This window comes from Eumetopias jubatus, unplaced genomic scaffold, assembly GCF_037043125.1.
Source record: "Eumetopias jubatus isolate StellerSeaLion01/CBP00866 unplaced genomic scaffold, mEumJub1_p1.0 scaffold_17, whole genome shotgun sequence".
Taxonomy (NCBI): Eukaryota; Metazoa; Chordata; class Mammalia; order Carnivora; family Otariidae; genus Eumetopias; species Eumetopias jubatus.
In genome coordinates, this window is record NW_028274823.1 from 67195416 (window position 1) to 67216705 (window position 21290).

The 21290-nt window shown below is 41.4% G+C and overlaps 1 protein-coding gene across 1 annotated transcript in view; it reads left to right on the forward strand.

The window, feature by feature from the left end:
* Nucleotides 1–21290, forward strand: part of ANK3 (ankyrin 3) — a 251108-nt gene that overhangs the window by 38437 nt on the left and 191381 nt on the right. The window contains exon 9 of the mRNA XM_088019888.1: nt 16647–16745. Within this exon, the coding sequence (XP_087876014.1) occupies nt 16647–16745 (99 nt within the window). The remainder of the gene's footprint in view (nt 1–16646; nt 16746–21290) is intronic.

Below are 21290 nucleotides of genomic sequence, written 5' to 3' on the forward strand. Positions count from 1 at the left end.
TGTAGCAGCATAGGGAAGGAGTCCTCAGATTTGTGTTGGACCCCTGGCTCTCTTTCTGCTGCATCATCAGTTACTGATGTGGTCCAGGGCAAGTCTCCACATCATGGGGCCTGCAGCTTTCCTAACAGCCCGATGAGAGAGACAGCAGTCAATCACAAGCTTTTCCCCTCTGCCTTAACTCATAAAATGGGTCCAATAATAGTCCCTCATGCGTAACGTCATTGTGACTGAATGAGATAGTCCACATTAATTGCTTAGCACAGTGCTTGACCCACAACACATGGGCAAGGGCCCCAGCCATGCTTGTGGTGGAGGTGGTTACTACTGCTTGCATCCCAGAGGAGACCCATCACCGTGAGACACATTTCCCTGAGAAGCGCGACATATGTCAATCAAGCAAGTGCATCATGGCAGCTCTCTGAACGACTTGTAGTTGGAAATGTTGCTTCCTAGAATGTTGGATTTACACTGTTTGCAGTGCTATTTATCAGCATGAGAAGGTCGGCCTTTAAGAAACAATTACTATGACATTGTTTGAGACAGTAAGACTTATAATTAAATCATTGACATTGGAAGGTGCATGTTTCTCTTTGTTTCGCTTTTCCTCATTGGACATGTGCCCTGCTTCCTGCAGTGCTGCTGCTCTAGAATTGTTGCTCTGAGAACATTTTTAAATGACCCGAATAAATCCTATTTGGAAATTCCATGAAATACAGTTCTATTAAGGTAGGAGTTGGCAGAGCTCACTTTAAAAGAGAATTATTCATCAGCTGTAGAATGTTCATTTCCTTCGGTGAGTGCCAACAGCAGCAAAGGGCTCCTGTGCCCCTCTGCTGAATGTTCAGAACCCTGTCCACACTGTCACTGGAGAGTGCATTTGGAGCAGCTCAGCTGCACCCTGGTCTGCTCCTGAGCCCTGCACATTCTTGCATGCCAAAATCTTTTCCTTCTTCCTCCAGTGGTTTGAAGAATGTGCAGGAAGCGTGAAGGGACACCTAGTGGGAAGAGGTTGGGACTGGGCAGAACCAAAAGGTTGCAACGGGTGATCTTGAGAAATATGAACAGTCACTTACTGGCTCTCTCCCAAGTCAATGCAGGAGGTTCAAGGAGACAAGTTCAGGCAGGAGATGAGCATGGACTTGCATAGTTGGGAAAAAAATTGAAGCGTAAGTTGTGCTAGAAACAAGGAGATTAGAATCAAGTCCAAGAAATGGAGACTGAGCCCATTTGCCAATGGGAAATGAGACTGGAAACAGACAAATATTGTTGACCAAAATCACCAGACTGTTCATTAACTCTCTAGAACTCATGTTTCTACTAGTTGCAAGTTTGTGCCCTTAAGCAACATCGCCCCAATTCCCAGCCCGCCAGCCCCTGATATCCCCCATTCCAGTCTGTGCCTACAAGTCTTTGCAGGTGTTTAACTGGAGAAGTGGATGGTGGCAGTGGTGTTTAAGATGTATTATAACTTACATAATGAAGGGGAAATGAAGATACTTGGCTGTGAGCTATGGCAGGCTCCAGTCACACAGCGAAAAGAACTGTGCTCAAGGAGAAGCTTGTCAGACCCCTGGTATGATGCTCCTTCCTCCCTGGTATGATGCTCCTTCCTCAGAGATGATTTCTCTAGAGTCCTACTACATCCACAGTTTCTCAGTAGCAGAAGGGGGATCATCATTCTCCATAGAGGATTTGGAAATTTGCAGAGGCATTTTTGGTTGTCATCATGGCTGGCCCATAATGGGACAGGACCAGGATGGCTAAGCCTCCTTCCATGTGTGAGACAGACCCATGCAAATAACAGTATCCCAACCAAGATGCCAACAATGTCCCCTGGGGAATGCTGGAACGAACATCTCTTTACAGCTAAGGTGGGGAGATGGGAAATCCCAGGATGGAGAAAAGGAGCCCTGAAGTTCATCCTCAGAGCACTGAGTTTCCCCCAGTGATGTACCCCAATGGGTGGGGAGGGCAGAAGACCCTAAGATTCCTTTCACCTCTTATTACTGAAAGTTTCAAATATGAGGTCAACAAAACTTACACAAAGTTCAAACTAATTTAGGTAACAGCTTTCATTTATTACTAGGCATGAGGTACTATAATAAGTTTCCTATACATTATTTCATGTATTCCTCTCAGGAATCCTCTGAGGTGTGGGGGTATGATTTCCATTTTACACGAGGAAGCAAGAAGCAGTATCACTTGTGCAAAACCACACAGCTTTAAGGTGGTAGAGCTGGGGCTCAGACACAGTAAAGTGAATAAAGTAAAATCAGACAGAAAAATAAACTACACTCAGACTGTGTCGTTCATAACATTCGAACATTGGAGGCAGTGTGTCTGGGCTTCGTACTGAACACAGGACCCACAGGGAAACCAGAACTGACCGCAGCCTCTCTCGCACCAGCTGGCGATTCGTTCTCTGCCTGTGCCAGGGTTGCAAAGTAAATTAAATGCCTTTTTTAAAAGGATTTTAAAGGACATTTAAAAAAAAATTACTAGGAAATCCCATTACACGTTTAAGAACAGTTAAACCGGAAGATTAGCAAACCTAAAAACTACAAATGATCAAATTCATTCTAAAATATAGTGCATTCTCATCCCCCCCCAAGTTTTATTTATCTGTCTCACTTCTGCGTTTTTGAATCCCTAAAGATCATGGTTTGAAATGAACCCCTGATATTTAGAAACGTAATGGCTTTATGACAAAAAGGTATAATACCCATTTTCTGGTAAGAAGAAATACAAGACGGGTTTGTCTCTACAAGCAGCGAGTTCCTCTGAGTTTGAAAATTAAAAGTCCCTTTTTCATAGCCTCCAAGTCAGGGCCTTGCCGCCAGTTTCCCCCCTGGCCAGCAGACCCCCCTACCCCCCCTTCCCTTAGATTTGGATTCAGTAACTTTGGGGCAGACTTTGTAGTCTGTGTTTTTAACAAGGTGATTCTTCTGATGAGACACAATTAGAAAACACTCTCTGAGGCCATGCTATGAAAATCTTTATATAAATTGTCCAAAGCTGAGCCGTAGAAGTCTTTTTTTTTAAAAGATTTATTATTTATTTGAGAGACAGAGTGTGTGAGGAGGAGGGGCAGATGAGAGGGAGAGGGAGAAACTCAAGCAGACTCTTCACTGAGCGTGGAGCCCCATGTGGGGCTCAACCTCATGACCCGAGCCAAAACCAAGAGTTGGATGCTTGACCAACTACACCACCCAGGCACCCCAAGTCATAGAAGTCTTAATAATTCATTGGCTTATAACAACTATCTCTATAACTCCTTAATAATGTAACCTTGAATTTACATCATATGCACAGTTTACAAAACACATACAGTGCATCATTTGAGACCACAGAGTGGACATTTTCACAGATGAGCAAACTGAGATCCCAAGAAGTCATTTGTCCCAGATCCTACTGAAAGTAAAATAGAGTAACAGGGATTTAGATCCAGACCTTCTACCCCATTTTATCATGCCTCATGCATGACCATCAGTGGCGCCCGCGGTGCCCAAATGGCAGCTGAGGGTGTGTGGTATTGGCCTCTGAGTAGCTGAGGTCTTCATGGTCCCTGGAAGAGCAGTACCATCTCCTTAGGACAAGTGCACTGCACACAGGGAAGGCCTTTTGCACCAGGACTACTTTTTTTTCCCCAAACCATTTTTCTTTAAAAACTTCAAAGACCTTGTTTTCATTTCTTGTTTGAAACTTGAGCAAGGATCTAATTTATCCATGCAAGGATCTGCTTTGCCCAAAGACCAAATGAGGGCAGGATACTTGAGAAACTAACAATTTCAAGTTAACTGACATCTCAGAAGGCTATACAAGTGATTTACTTTTTGGATGGGAAAGAAAATTATTTAATACAGAAATGAATCTCATTCTGGATTTATCAGAAATGATATAGGAGTGTGGAAAATGTATCATTGTAAAGCCCCTTAATATTTTTGTTTTTAAGAATTCGGGATGGTGGAACATGGGAAAAACGGATGGACTTTTTTATTAAAGCAATAGCATTCATTAGAAACATAACAGGAAATCTAATATCGCTAGATTAACTCATTTTAAAGAGTTACAGAATTTCAGAACAACTTTTCTCAATGTATAGAAAACGGTTGATTACTTTGTAATTGAATTTTTAATAGTTCAATTACTATATGTGTCTCTACTCAGATATTTCAAGCTAGGAGGGGCTTTCTTACTGTAATACAGAGCAGGCTACTTTTGAATGAGCGCAAATAGTGACACCTTTAAAAAAAATCTGAAAGCCATGAGTTCTTCTTATTTAAAATGACAGAGCTGGACTAGCTACTCTTTTAGACTCTGCTTATTTTTATTAGCTTTGGGATATGCTGTTTCCTTTTGGTTGGAAGCTGTATGCCAGCAGCATTTTCAGTATGGAGACAGTGCTACTTGGATTCAGAGCTAGAGCTGATGTTTGCCCAAGTTAAGAAGAGTCTCTCCACCTGGAAAGGGCAAGCACAGCTTTTAGAATCAGACAATTGAGGTTAATCCTGGCTCCGGCATTTTCTAGCCATGTGACCTGAGGCCCCTTCCAGCTTTACCTTGCTCACCTGTGAATTTGAGCTAACAGCATCTATTTTATGGATTTTTACGGAGATTAAATGAGATCTATCTCATAGAACCAGCAAAATAAGAGCCTAATAATTTATAGCTTTTTTTCATTTTAATTACATTTGTCCTGCAAAACAAAGAGTTGCTTGGTCTAAATCAAGAGGTGTCAATTTCTTTAGCAGAGTTCTTTTTTCTAACAAATTCTTATAGGATGAAAGGGCATTCAGTAGTCAAAAACTCCTCATTGTTTATGGAATTATGGAAACTCTGAAATGTATCCTGAAAGATATATTTTAAAGGCACATTTTGGGGGAGCCTGGGTGGCTCAGTCAGTAAAGTGACTGACTCTCGATTTCGGCTCAGGTCATGATCTCAGGGTCGTGGGATTAAGCCCTGAGTCAGGTTCTGCGCCCAGTGGGGAGTCTGCTGGAGATTCTCTCCCTCTGCCACTCCTCCCACTCACGCTTTCTCTCTCTCTCTCTCAAAATAAATAAATAAATCTTTAAAAACACACATACATTGAACACCCATTAGGATGACTACTATCAAGAAAAAAAAGGGAGAGAGAGAACAAGTGTTGGTGAGCATTTAGAGAAACTGGAACCCTTGTGCTCTGTTTGTGGGATGAATGTGAAATGGTAGAACCACTGTGGAAAAGAGTTTGGAGGTTACTCAAAATGTGAAGTATGGAGTTACCATATGATCCAGCAATTCCATTCCTGGGTATATCTACAAAAGAACTGAAAGCAGAGTCTTGAGGATACATTTATACACCCACGTTCATAGCAACATTATTCTTGATATCCCCACAAGGTGGAAGCGACCCAAGTGTCCGTTAAGAGATAAATGAATAGTCAAAATGTTAAAGCTAGCGAGAGACCTGGCAGAGCCTTATCTAAATTGTCAATGAGAGACCTGCTATTAATCCAAGTGAAAACTAACAGTATTAGCAATAAACAGCCTCATTTTATCCTTAAAAGAAAATAAATAAATTGCTTGAGGTTTTTAGAGCAGAACAGATCTAAATACTCAGAGCCTGGCTTCACAGCAGACCTCAAACATCCAGGCATCTGTTGCTACTCCCGGGGAGCCCAGCACCAGCCGGTGTCTAATCCAGTGGGAGCTGGTTAGTCTCTGTGGGAAGGGAGTGAGGTGGGAAAGTCAATGGCCTCAGCATTTGCAGCGTCAGTCTTAGCAGGACCTGTGTGGACTTAATCTCCTTATCCAGGAAGCCAGCAGTTAGTAAAACTGGAGAAGAGGAAAAGATTTCACCTAAAAAGACCTATTTCATTACATTAAAGCTTCATGAAGTAGGAGGAAAACGGGCTTTTACTAACAATGGTAGTCATCTTAATAATGATTGCTGTAGTATAAAGGAAGTTTGAGTTTATTTTATGTTTTTATTGTTAATAATAGAACATTTAAGTTTGAATTTTTATTTTTTTTTTAATTTTTTATTGTTATGTTAATCACCATACATTACATCATTAGTTCCTGATATAGTGTTCCATGATTCATTGTTTGTGCATAACACCCACTGCCCCACGCAGAATGTGCCCTCCTTAATACCCATCACCAGGCTAACCCATCCCCCCGCCCCCCTCCCCTCTAGAACCCTCAGTTTGTTTTTCAGAGTCCATCGTCTCTCATGGTTCGTCTCCCCCTCCGACTTACTCCCCTTCGTTCTTCCCCTCCTGCTATCTTCTTCTTTTTCTTTTTTCTTAACATATCTTGCATTATTTGTTTCAGAAATACAGATCTGTGATTCAACAGTCTTGCACAATTCACAGCGCTCACCATAGCACATACCCTACCCAATGTCTATCACCCAGCCACCCCATCCCTCCCACCCCCCACCACTCAGCAACACTCAGTTTGTTTCCTGAGATTAAGAATTCCTCATATCAGTGAGATCATATGATACATGTCTTCCTCCGGTTGACTTATTTCACTCAGCATAACACCCTCCAGTTCCATCTACGTCGTTGCAAATGGCAAGATCTCATTCCTTTTGATGGCTGCATAATATTCCATTGTGTATATATACCATTTATTCTTTATCCATTCATCTGTCGATGGACATCTTGGCTCTTTCCACAGTTTGGCTATTGTGGACATTGCTGCTATAAACATTGGGGTGCACGTACCCCTTCGGATCCCTACATTTGTATCTTTGTGGTAAATACCCAGTAGTGCAATTGCTGGATCATATGGTAGCTCTATTTGAAATTTTTTTTTAAAGAAAAACCCTACTATGTGTCAGACTGGGAAAGCTGGAGTATTAACTTAGATGCCATTGTTTGAAATTCTTCTGGGTATGTCCTTGAAATTTCAAATCCTTATCACTGAAAGCATTATTTGTGTGCTTATATTTTATGTACTTATAAAGGTATTAAAAAATCAGGCATCCTCTTGAAGAGAAATGAGGTACTGATACATACTTCAACATAGATGAACCTTGAAAAACCTTATACTAAGTGAAAGAAGACAGACACAAAAGGCCATATGTTGTGTGGTTCCATGTATATGGATTGTCTAGAACAGACAAATGCATAGAGACAGAAGGTGGAATAGTGATTGCCAGGGGCTGGGGGATGAACAGAAAAATGGGAAGTAACTGCTTAATGGGATGGGGTTTCTTTGGGGGATGATGAGCTGTTCTAAATAGCTACTGATGATGGTTGCACAATTTTGTGAATATACTAAAAACCACTGAATCATACACTATAAAATGGCCAATTTTATCATATGTAAATTATATCTCAATAAGCCTGTTATAAAAATAAACTATTAGAGAAGACTTGCAGTGGATTTTGGCTCAATCAACAGAAAAGCAATAAAAATCAACAGAAAAAGAACACATTTTAATACTCTCGAGGAAATGAAAGTGAACAGGAATTCAATTCTGTTTTTTCTCCATTGTATCAAAATCTATATAACTGTAAAATATCACTTACCAGGCATATATTGTTTGGAGATTGGCACATATGACTTTGTGGTAGAAGAAAAAACTTTTTCCTCTACCCTCTTAGATTTAGTTCCTGGGGTCTTGCAAATTAAACTAACAAAAGACATAAAAGAGAGAAAGGCTTATGATGCATACAGAGGCCTTCATAGAAAAGAGGTGAAGACCCAAAGAGGCAGTTAGACCCCAGGGGCTTATGTGCCATTTTAACAAAGGGTGATACATTTGTGGAGAAGTGCAATGACAAAGGGAATTTGGGCTTCCAGAGGCAGTAAATCTGGGAAAGGTGAATATATGGGTGGGGAAACTAATGGATGCTAAGGGTGGTTCAGTTTTGCAGATCCCAATTGTGCCTTCTCCATTGATGAGAGATTCAGAGATACCTTATTCCTGGCTTGGGAGAGGGAAACACCTTCCCAAAGGGAAATCTGTGCTTTGCTTTTAGACAGAAAGCTCAAAACAGTCTTTATGCCCAAGTGCCATATTGTGGGGTGGCATACTCTGATCTCCTTCAGTCCTCCTCTCAGAGGCTGTAAGACTTTTCAAGAGATAAATATCTATGAGGTGGACGACGAAATCCAGTAGGCCTTGCTTAAATGTCTTCCCAGTGCTCACTCTGTGAACTTATTTTCTAATCATTTTTTCTGTTTCTACTTACACTAGGAATAGTGAGTAAAGAGACTAGCAAGAGGACACACAACAAATCTTGAAACGGGTGTGTTTTAAATGCAAGTCATTAATACATAAAAAACTTCATTTTCAGATATCTTGTTTTGCCACTTTGACAAACTTTTAAAACCATAGTAGTAACAAGTGTAAGAATTAGCAGAAGATAACAGATTCCCTGTCAATTTAACATTTAATTATTTTAGAATTTGTATTCAATTGAGACCATATCAGGAACTAAACTAAAATAGTCTTATTGTTTAATTTCTCATTACCTGAAAGACTTGAGTGCGATCATACCTACTCTTCTACTTAGTGATAACCTCCTAGATGTTTTTAAAGAAAAGGAGAGAGAGGAGAGGGTACAGGGGATCAGAAGTCAACTGCCCTTTATATATTTAAATGGAACAAAAAGTCTGCCATTTATCCCAAGTAAGGTAGGAAGTGGCCCTGATTTCACTTTAGGAAGTTGCAGAAAAAATCTGGACTTGGTGACAATTTCATAAAGGGCCTCGGCTAACTACCCCAGCTGGGTTTTTCAGAAACAGCTGAGAAGAAAGGAATAAGCCAGCAATTTCACTATTTCCCGAGAGAGCTAGTTGTTTCTTCCAAGTCCCTGGAAGTTAAAAATTAATAATAATAATAATAATAATAATAATAAAGGCTGCCTTTCCATGTTTGTATCACATTTTGTCACATACATCATGTTCTATCAGCCACCGCTCTGCCCCTTTTTCCCTTCCTCTCCACCACGACTCACCCCAGCACACCCCTTCTGAGCTTTTCACAGGCTGAGCTGTGCTGAGCAGACACTAATCGAACACTGTTTGCATCCATCCTAAGAACTGCCCCCTTTAGCACCTTCTTAGAGTTCACGCATTACTTCCGCTCTGCCATGTCTTTTCTACCCAAACTATCTCATAATAATGTCTTTGTGAGATGCGGTCATGTCATCCATTTTTTTCTAAAGATTTTACTTATTTATTTGAGAGCGAGAGACAGAGAGGGAACACAAGCAGGATGAGGGACAGAGGGAGAAGCAGACTCCCCGCAGAGCAGGGAGTGTGATGCGGGGCTCCATCCCGGGACTCCAGGATCATGACCTGAACCGAAGGCAGTTGCTTAACCAACTGAGCCACCCAGGTGCCTCATGTTATCCATTTTTAAATGTCCATATGAGAAATAAGAAAAAGAATAGTAATAGCTAACAACTGTATCATGTTTACTAAATGCCAAGAAACATTCTTAAGACTACCCTTGTTAACTCACTTTAATCCTCACAACAGGTCTATAATATGGATACTATTATTGGCTTCATTTTACAGGTAGGTCTGGGGTACAAAGAAATTAAACTCGCCTAAGGTTAGGCAGTTAGCCTGGGGCAGCTTGGGATTTGAAGCTAAGCGGTCTGGCTCTAGAGTATTAGCTCTTAACTACTGTACTTTTGGACCCCACGCCTCTCTGTATCTGCTTGCACAGGAATGCTCTAATAGTAAGAATTGGTTATATATTTGTACTGTTTAGAAGCTCAGGGACAGCATGGTCTGGTCTAGTGAAGAAAGCATAAACTTTGGGGCAGATAAATTATGGCAGCTTTGTGGCTTTTGGCAAGCTATTTTGATTTTTTGTTCTAGTTTCCTCATCTGTAAAATAAGGAAAAAAAATTAGAGAGTACCTGTTTCTAGAGTTGGTGTGTGGGTTAAATGAAATAAGTAATATGGACTACTTGTGAGTATATGATGGAATATACTGAATTTGTAGGAGTCCCAGGAGAGCTTACCTTTGTTCTGGGTGATCTTGCTTCTCTTTTCCCTAAAAGTGGAAGACAAAACTTGTTCTTCGGGATTGAGATTTTTACTCCAAAACGTCAGTGGTTGTTGTCTTCCAGGCTGTAGGTGAAAAGTCTTACTGAAAAATCAAGATAAAAGAAGATCAGCATAGAAGAACATGAATAACTGAAAAGAAAAGGCTAGCAATCACACTGTGGTGAGAACACACATCCACACATGAGCAGATGATGATCCAAGTTGCTTTGTTAAGTACCTGGTTAGGTTATTGGCCGAGAAATCTCAGAGAATTAAACCCGCTGAGTACTGTAATTTTCTTCAGTCAAAATTCTGAGTATTTACCCAAATGCTGTTAATGTTTTCATAAATATTTTTATAGCCAATTTCCTTTGTTTTTTTTTTTATAAAACGTATGTGTATATATATGTGATGTGATTGCTTTTTTGTCTTTATCCACCATCTTCCATCAAGGGTTGAGGAGAAGTAAATGCCAGAAAAAGGAAGGCACTGGCTCATCAGATTTATCCTTTTTTTAGAGTGAATAATTATTACATTGACTAGTTTAATGGAAAAGTTCAATGAAATAAGATCCTGTTGTGCTGGAGATGAAAATAGTGATTTGCAAATAAGCCCAAGAACTCAGTGAGATAAAAAAGGCAGTTTCTGGGGATCGTGGCCGAGACTCCAGCTCTGTGACTCCCAGCAACCTCTTACCCTCCCTGGCCTCCTCCTTATCTATAAAATAGGTGATTAGACTGAATCAGATATACTCATCAGTTAACAAAATTTTCCAAAATGCTAATGTACTCTATTACATTGAATGTTGCATCTTTGGCATAAGAAAAAAAAATTCCATTAATAAGCTACTTCATACAAAATTAGAGTAGCATTTACTCTTGTTTGCACTAAATTCAGGTGAAAACTCTAGGTTGAATATTTTTATCCAAGTTTTTTTTTAAGATTTATTTATTTGAGACAGAGAGAATGAGAGAGAGAGAGAGAGAGAGAGAGAGAGTACATGAGAGGGGGAAGGGTCAGAGGGAGAAGCAGACTCCCTGCCCAGCAGGGAGCCCGATGTGGGACTCGATCCAGGGACTCCAGGATCATGACATGAGCTGAAGGCAGTCGCCCAACCAACTGAGCCACCCAGGCACCCCTTTTATCCAAGTTTTAATTCAGGTTTCTTCTTAGAACAGATAGACCTTTAACTCTAGCCGTATGTAATTTTCTACATTAGTAATAAATATTTACCTTCAGAGTACCTCTAGGCTTAACAGGTTCCCTCAAAGTTCAAATGCAAGGCAAGTTGATGGGTAGGTAAAACCTCTCCTTGGCTGTCAGAGTGGGAAATGCAAATGGTACGAGCCAAGACAGAGATGGTGATGAAGGGCTGCAAATTAGGTAATGATAAAGAAGAAACACAACCATTTTTCACGTACTTTGTACAAATGTACATAGTAGAACTTACTTAGGAAAGCATGAAGAAGCAAAAGATCATCTATAATCTCAGTACTGAGAGATAGATGATTAACATTAGGGTCCATAGTTGGACAGCTTTTTTAGAATGTATGTATACATATACTTATGCATAAATTTGAGAGCATATTTTTATTTAATAATGTGTATTTTGTATATTGTTAATTTATCACAGTCTACCTTCACAGTTATGTCACTTTACACTTAGTGTGGAGCTGACAACTGGGTCATTCTCACTTTTCCATCTATGTGTCGATGGTGTGCATTTTACTTTTGCATATGTTTTAAAGCCTCCAATTCACTGTTACTGTTTCTGCTTTAGATAATCAATGATCTTGTGTATTTGCCTTCACTTTTGCCATTTCTGTGTTTCTCTGTGTGGGTCTGCGCTTCTGACTGGCATCATATTCCCACTGCCTGAAGAACTTCCTTTAATGTTTTTTGTATTACAGGTTTGATGGTAATGAAGTCTCCCAGTTTCTGTTTATCTTAAAAAGTCTTTATTTCTCCTCAGTTTTTTAAAGATATTTTCACTGGGTATAGAAGTCTCATCAGACAGGTGTTAAATTTTCAGTATTTGAAGATTCCACTTTGTTGTCAGGATTGCATAATTTCTAAGGCTGTCATTTCTGTTCTTGTTCTCTATATGAAATATGTCCTTTTCCCCTCTGGTGACCTTCATGATTTTTCCTTTATCTTTTATTTTCAGCAACTGGACTGATGTGTCTGACTGACATTTGGCTGTTTATAGTTTATCTTGCTCAAAGTTCTCCGAGCTTTTAGGATATGTGGTTTCATACATTTCATTATTTTGAGATAATTCTTGAACATTGTCTCTCCGGGTATTTCTCCTGTCCCATCTCCTCTCTTCTTATGTAACTCCAATCATTTGTTTTATACTGTCCCCCAGCCCTTAGACTCTGTTCTTTCTTTTCCACTCTTTTTTTTTTCTTTGTGTTTGGATCATTTATACTGACATAGCTTTAAGCCCACTGATGCTTTTCTCAGCTGTGTGAAGTCTAGTGATGAGCCCATCCAGGGAATTCTATGTTTCTTATATTGTGGTTTTTTTCTTACCAAGGGTTTCTGTTTGACTGAAATCCCGTGTCTTTGGTGAAATTCCCTAACTTTTGATGCCTGTAGCTCTCTTGTTCCACTGAACAGAATGCAAGAGAGACTGAGGTCGGTAGTGCTTTGTGTGAAAATGGGCATACCTGTCTGTCAGGCTGTACATGTGGAAGGTTGAGTCAGTGTAGTCGAGTTAGCGGAGTTTACATCTTGTTTGAGGGGACTTCAGCTCCCTCTAGAGGAGGGCTACACTGCCTCATGCTCAGGGTAGTGGCAGGGGAATGGGGCGGGGGGCGGGGGCGGTCAGAGAATGTTGTGTGATATCGGTGCTCCGTCCTCAGGTCTCCCTGCACATGGGAAGCACGGAGGAGGTCTCTCACTAAGCTCCTATCTGACCTCAGCAGCTTACTATTGTTGTTTATTACTCTATGCTACGCTCGTGCTGGGACTGAGGGTTCTTTCATTCTGGCTCAGCTACCGTCTTAGGAAGTGTGCCTAGGGCACCTGGGTGGCTCAGTCGTTAAGTGTCTGCCTTCAGCTCAGGTTATGATCCTAGGGTCCTGGGATCGAGTCCCACATCAGGCTCCCTGCCCTGCAGGAAGCCTGCTTCTCCCTCTCCCACTCCCCCTGCTGGTGTCCCTGCTCTTGCTGTCTCTGTCTCTGTCAAATAAATAAATAAAATCTTAAAAAAAAAAAAAGAAAAGAAAAAAGGAAGTGTGCCTAGACCTCAGGGTTGGATCTTTCTTAACATTCCCACCTTTTTGACTATGGCAATCAACCTCTGCCTTTTATCTGTGGTTTTAGAGTTGAAGGCTTTTCATATATACTGCCAAATTGCATCCCAGAAAGCATGTGTAAGTTTACATTTCACGAGCAGCAAATGAGGGTTCTCTTAAGCATGCATTTTCGTCTCTAACATCACTGGGCTCTTTTGATATGCTGGGATTCCATATTTTTGTTGCAGACTTACACAATGGAAGTGTAGCACTGGGTCATGTGCATAGTAGGACATAAAACATTTTTATTGGTTAACCAATGAAGCAGAATATAAATGTCCCATTGAGTGGTCCAGGGGTACCACTTTCATTTTGATTTGTTCCTAATTGACAGAAGCAGTCACTACCAGATTCGAGAACGCAAAAGTATGTACTTCATGCAGAAGCTCCATTTGACAGAGAGGAGAAGCAATAGTTGTTTCTAGGCCACTGCCCAAGAGTCTAGAAAACTGAATTCTCATCCTGATTCTGCCTCTAATTCACTGTCTTTTAATATACAAATTACTGACCAGTTCTGTTTCCCCATTTTATCTGTCAAATAGGATTAGTGATTTAGTTCAATAGAGTGTGGTGAAGATAAAATGAAATTATGTAAGTGTAAGCCCTTTACAACACTTTTTAAGTGCTATAGAAATATAAAGTATTCCTCTAGGGTCAGAGAGGTGTAGAAAAACGTGGGAGTTAGAATTTCAACGCATCTTTTGACATCTATGTATCACTGTATGAGAGAGTACATGAATATGGAAGAGAGCAAAATTAGAAGTAGAGTCTTTCTCTCACTAAAATTAGCCTACTTGTAATGGAGGTTAATTAAGTCCTTCTCAACCAGGCAAGGGCACAGTTTTAAAGGGAAATCACATGTAAGCCCTGACTCCCGCCGGGGACGGATGAGATCTTTGCACCACCTCCCATTCTGGACTCAGTAAGCTTCCTGTTAGACCATGTTTCCTACAGACCTAACCTGCCCCTCCACCTGCTGTCTCAGGTCTAGAATTCATCCACTGTGCTGCTTGGGTCTGCACTCGGACAGTGGAGACAAGCGAGACAATTAAAAAGTCATCAGGAATTTTGTTTCCTTCTGCCAGCTTTCATTCACACCAAAAATAGTCCACAACAAAGGGGACCAGAGCATACACATGCACAGCATAGAGTTCTACTTCCTCTTTTGTAAACTGTTACACATAGTTGAAACCTTCAGCTGTGGCCTGGTAGATCTAGAGCAGGGTCAGCAAACTACCATCCCCAGGCCAAATCCAGCCCACTGCCTGTTTTTGTAAGTAAAGTTTTATTGAAACACAACCATTCCCATTTCTTTACATATTTCATGTGGCTGCTTTAGCCCTACAATGGCAGAACTGAATAGTTGCAGTAGAACTTGTATGTCTTGCAAAGCTGAAAATATTTGCTATCTGGCCCTACACAGAGAAAGTTTGTCTACCCTGGTCTAGAGCAATGATACTCATCCTGTGTACTCCCCATCAGCATTACTGAAGCAAATTTGGTTTCCTGAGGTCTTTCTTCTTCTTTCATGTAATGAATCAATTGATACTTTGGCACCCAAGAATGATGAGGACAAGAGTTGTTCAGATAGGAGAATGTAATGCCAGGAGCATTATAGTTTATAATATTTAGAAAAGTTTATAGAAAATACGTGGCAAAAGAACATATCTAAAACACTCCATGAGGATGAAAGCAGCTAAATCTGGAAGTTAGAAAAGTCTACACAATGAATTACTCAGTTTTTTCAATAAATTAATAGTCATGGACAAAAGAACGCAGAGTTGGGCACCTGCGGAGATTAAGAGACGTAAGGGACATTTCAAACTAATGCAGGTGTGGCTCTTCTAATTTGAACAACTCTGCTGAGCTAACTGACCTAATGGGAGAATTTGAACACTGACAGGGTCCTGGTGTTATGAAGGGATTATTTTTACTTTGTTAAATATGGTAATGGTGTTGTGATTTCTTGTTTAAAAAATCCTTATCTGTTAGAGTTAAATTGCAGTATTTGTGGGTGAAATAATATGCCTAGGATTTTTCTCTTCCTTCTCTTAAATTTCTGCACGCACACACACACACACACACACACACACACACACACACATACACACAAAAAATAGCAGGGAGCATAGAAGAAATAAAATCACCAAAAGGTTGAAAAGTATTGAACCATAGTGATAAGTACATGAAGCTCATGCCTTTCTTTCAAACTATGTATCTGTTTGAAAATTTTCATCGTAAGTTGTTTTCTAAAAAACCCAAGTTGAGTCATACTTTAATTTGAATCCTGGTTTTGCCAGCTATTTGTGTTTCGGTAAAATAGACATTATAAGTCAGATTGTTTATGGCATTGTGAGGATTATGAGAATTAAATGAGATAGTAAAGAGTTAAGCACAGTGCCTAACACACGGGAATGATCAGTACCTGGGAGCTGTGGCATTGTATCTGCTATCAAATGACAAGAACATAACCCCTTACAAGCTGAGATTATGCATCCTATAATTGACTTATGTGAACAATGGACCTTAAATCCATATTGTTGCTACACGGGAGTAAGGAGCCAAAATAGAAAATGTTTTCACTGTATACACACATTTCCCTGACAGTCTGGAAACAGCCATAGTGCCTGTAAGATGCATGGAGGAAAGACCTGTAGTATTGAGGGGTCATGACTGGAATTTCATATTGTCCTAAGGAGATGTGTATTCCTCAATGGGAATTTCAAAAACAGTTTTCTGTGACATTGCTAATAAATGCCTGTGAACATATTTTAAAAGCCCCATGTGCATGGGCAGTCCTGTGACTTTGGTACTGACCATTTTCCCACTTGGAGTTGCTGTTGTCTCTCCTTGATATCTTGTGCTCAAATGAACCCAGAGATGGCTCTGAGTAACATGATACTCCTTTCACTGAGTCTCAGCCAATGTAATCAGCCACTTAGTCAACCACTTATTACCCAATATGTATCATGCAAGCTTGTAAGACAACACATTGACTTAATGCCGCAGGATTTTAGAGCAAAAAAAAATGAAAATAAAAATAAAGCCGTCTCATCATCAGTCACCTCAGTCAAATGAAATAAAGTTGGACCCAACCCCACAGACTGTGTTCCTTAAAATTCATCCCTTTTTGGGAGGGATGAGTAAAATTACTGTCAGAAATGTTGAGATATAAATTTACTGAGTAAAATTAGTAAAGTAAAATTACTCTCAGAAATGGGAAGTATTCTGTTCACAGTGGCTGTTAAAAAGAAAATTAAAAAGTGAGAACATGCTGGGGGAAGTTGAGGAAGCGGTGTTTTGGTGCTGAAAGTGTACTTCTTTTCTGTTCTCCTACAGAATGACATCACGCCTTTACACGTTGCATCAAAAAGAGGAAATGCCAATATGGTAAAACTATTGCTTGACCGAGGAGCTAAAATTGATGCCAAAACGAGGGTAAGAGCGTAATTTGTGTACATGCTTATACTTCTTCTCAGTAAGTAAGAATTCTTCTGATACCTTCACACGGGTTCAACGCCGGCTTTACTTTTCCTTCATTTGTTGTAGTCTCTGAGAAAATGACTACTAAAGTTATTTGTCCTAAAATGGGATGCTGATCCATATTTATAAATCTGCAATACATGTTTAAATGGTGTGTGGCTTTAACTGTAAAAACTAAGACCTAAGGTCTAGAGTTTTAGTTGAGTTAGATTTTTAAGAATTCAGTCACTGCTTGACACTACAGGCTGGGCTGTTTGGTCAGTTTGACATTAAAACTGACAGTTGGGCACCTGGGTGGCTCAGTCGTTAAGCGTCTGCCTTCGGCTCGGGTCATGATCCCAGGGTCCTGGGATCGAGTCCCACATCGGGCTCCCTGCTCGGCGGGAAGCCTGCTTCTCCCTCTCCCACTCCCCCTGCTTTTGTGTTCCTGCTCTCGCTATCTCTTTCTCTGTCAAATAGATAAATAAAATCTTTAAAAAAATAAATAAAACTGACAGTTATTCTATTTAAAAACAAATCTGTCTACTTTTGCACACTGCTGGTGGAAATGGAAAATGGGGCAGCTACTATGGAAGAATGTATGGAGGTTCCTCAGAAAGTGAAAAATAGAACCACCCTACCATCCAGCAGTTCCTCTACCGGGTATTTACCCAAAAGTATTGAAAGCAGTATTGTGAAGCAATATTTGCCCACTCGTGTTCAATTGCAGCATTATTCGCAATAGCCAAGAGGTGGAAGCAAGCCAAGTGTCCATCGACAGATGAATAGATAAAGAAAATGTTATGTATACATGCAATGGAGTATTATTCAGCCTTAAAAAGGATGGAATGCTGTCACATCCTACAACAGGAATGAATCTTAAGGACGTCATTCTGTGTGAAAGAGGCCAGTCACAAAAGTGTAATACTATATGATCCCACTATTCTGTGGAGTATCTAGAGTGGTCAAAATCATAGAAGTGGAAGCGAAATGGTGCTTGCCTGGGGCTTTGGGACAGAGAAATGAAGAGTGTTGTTTAATAGGTATAGAGTTTGAATTTTACAAGATGAAAAATTTCTAAAGATGTTACATAACTATGTGAATACAGTTAACATTACAGAAATGTGTACTTAAAAATGGTTAAGGGAGTACATTTTATATTGTGTGGTTTTTTTACCGCAATTTAGAAATTAAAAAAAAAAAACTACAAATCTGTTTGGCTAGGTGTTTGGCATGCTGCTTGATTTGGTGAAATGCATTGTGGGTAGGGGAAGGAACTGAGTCCCAGAAGCAAGTTCGAATCCCAGATGCTAACCTTAGCCAGTTGACTTCAGTAAGCTGTTTAATCTTCTGCATGTAATTTCTCTATCTGAAATTAAAGAAAATGAATGGCCACCCTGAAGGGTCGTTGCAATGATCACGTTAATGTTTGTAAACTGTGTTGGCATAAAGTCGGCCCCAGAAATAAGTCCCAGTCATTGCTGGTATAACTCAGAGGTCCAATTAGCATTAAACTTCTGACCAAGGGATTATCGTTTTCAACGTTTCATGTATTTGTTATAAGGTGTGAGCAAGAGCGGGTAACAAAGGCTAGTAACGAGGTGGTCTCTCTATACACAGCCCGCTGTCCGAGGGTCCTGGGTAGTTTGTAGCCGCACATCCTGGGCTCCCTCCAAGCAAGAATGCTGATCTTAGTGTTTCCACAACTGGCCTGGTAACCTGAACCTGATTCCTGCAGCTCCTTGATTTGTTACTTCATTTATTGTTCGCTGCATTGATTCACTCAACCAATATTGAGGGTGCCTGTTGTGGGGCAGGCCTGGTGAGGAGATAGAGCAAGACCGCAAGACGCTGTCCCTCGCCTCGTGAAGCCGATGGGCAGTATGTCCCCTGTACTCTGACCAGAAGACGGCCCTGCCGTAGGTACTTAGCAGGAGATCCACGCTGCTTCTTCCTGATAACTACATCTGTACCTTAAAAGAAACAAGCTTTCTAGAGAGGAGGAGTGAAGAATGATGAAGTTTTACCCCCTAAAGGATTGTCTGACTGGGCAAGTAAATTGAACAGAGCTCTTTTTGAATTGGCTTTGCATTATTTAATAAGAAGCCATAACCAGTATGCTAGAGCTGCCGCTTTAAATGGCAGAGGTCTTCCGCTAATATAGGCTATTTAAAGAGGTTGTTAAGGAATAAGACAGAATCAGCGCTTATGCCCCTTGATTACCATGTAGAGCTAAAGGATCATTTGTGACTAGGGAGAATTTTTATGAAAAGAATGAGGAATCCTGGAGCCAAGCAGGAAAGAGGAGACTGAAGGGATATACCTGGATATCTGGCTAGGGTTTTAGTGGCTAAGTGGATTAGAAATTACCTTATTTCTCCCTTGATAAGATCATCAATCACAGGCAAAATTCCTTTTTGGTCATTTTGCATCATTTATCAAACATTTACTTGCTGTATTTGATACAGTGACAGGAGAAAAGGGTATCTGGGGGACTCAGTCCCCAGGTTTATGGGGCATATAGTGACACCAGGGTTAAAACATAAAAATCTTCTGGATGAAAGTATCTGAGATAGAGAATAATGTAGTAGGCAACTTGGCACACTGTGCAAATTCAGGATGCAACTTAGTTTCTCTGCCATTTTGCCTCCCTGTTCTGACAGGCTCTCTGCTTTGGAATAAGATGCAGACTCCTTTTTCCCATCCATTCAGTTGTAGCTGGGATTTTCTTTTCTCCTGTGCTATGTGACTGGCGTGTGAACGTGAAGGAGACAGAAACAGAGAGCAGACAAGCCTGTCCTGCTTCTGTTGTTGTCCCGCAGGGAGTGGGGGGAGGGTGGGATGTGAGTCGGGCACGGGCTGAATTCCTGGCAGGCCGTATTGAAGAAAGTGCAGTACATACCCCAGATATGTAAACTATGCTGTGTTCTTCTCATCAAAGCTTCCCTTCTGTCTGGCTGAAATGACTGAGTAGTGATCAGGTGTGTGGGTGAAAGGGAGGGAGGCAGCTGAAATGTCAGAAAGCCCTGGGGACAAGCCTAAAAACCGAAAACAAATTGTTCATGAATACAAGTTTTAACTACTCAATCCAGTAGCTCTTGGGAAAATAAATGTTGTTATCTACTGATCCACCTCCTACCAGGTACCCATTACTGTTATGGCTACCTTGTTGCATCAGTAGTCTGCCCTGTTACATGCAGTCCCCCGTGTTTAGAGACAGGAAAACATCCCTGGATTTCACTTCAGGGGCCAGCACTCCGTGGGACCTGGTCGGCTCCCTCTGTTCCCTGCATGGGCTGCTGACCTAGTACAGGACTCAGGTTCGAAGCAGACTCTTAGAGCCCTTTAATTCAAGCAAGAAAACTTGAATTATGCTCAGAGTAGTTTAACTAGGACCTGAGCAAGATCTTACCATCTGGAAAAGCAAATGAGTGCATTTTATTTTACCTCAGTGACCTGATCTCGAGTCTTAAGTGTGACTTGCAAGTAAAATTGTGACCTCGGGCAAGTTCACCCTCCTGAGTCTTAGTTTCTGTCCCAGCATGGATGGGGAGTTGTTCCAGATGGTCTTACAAGCTCTTCCATTTGGAGGGGCTCTGGATATTGTTAACTATAAGAATAATTAGTTACTGTAAAATTCAAGGTGGTTATATAAGTTAGGTTGCCGTTACCAAGATGGTAAAGTAAGAGACCTCAGCTTCCATCCCCCAACGAAGATCGTTAGGCAGCTATCCACAAAGAAAAGCAGAGAGCTTAGGAGTCTACTTAAGAATCTTCAGTGACTTGGGGTGGGGGGGTGGGGGCGGAACCCTGAGGATAATTGCGTAAGAAGGGAAGGAAGACCAGCTTCATTTTGCCTGCATCATCTGATGCCGACCTGGGAATGCCTCAGCCTGAAAGAATTTCCCTCACCAGGAGAGGGAGAGTGGGATGAGTGGCCAGCTTCCCTAGCCTGCAGGACACCGCGTGAGGGAGCCCACCCAGAGACTGGCAGAGCTGCGATGACTAGAGAGAGGAAGGAACAAAGAAACGTAGGTGCTACCAGTATCAGGCACGCAGCAGGGATGACCTTAGCAGCTTCCTTGCCGCAGAAGTAACCGATGGCCAGCGCAGCCACAGCGGGCCGCCTGCAGATTTCACTGGGTTCTGCCTCGCGGATATTCACATTCACAGACCCCAGACTCCTGAGTCCTCCCTTCCTTGCTCCCTGCCCACACCCCACCCCCACCTACATCCACCCCCTGCTGCTAGAGCCAAGGGTCCACACCAGCAGCCAGCCAGTACAAGATGGCAGCCACGACCCCCGTGCGGACCCCCACCTCCATGTGCACACTTGGGCCTAACCCCTCCCCACACTGGCCTGATCCTCATCACCTTCACTGCTGTCCATGTACCTGTGGCACATCACAAGCCAGGAACTCACAGCGGTTTGTGGGTCTGAATTTGGCTTTGCTCCAGCCACTGGCCTTCACCACTTGGCACATGTGTAGGGGACCTTCTAGCTGTGCACCTGTATGCCCC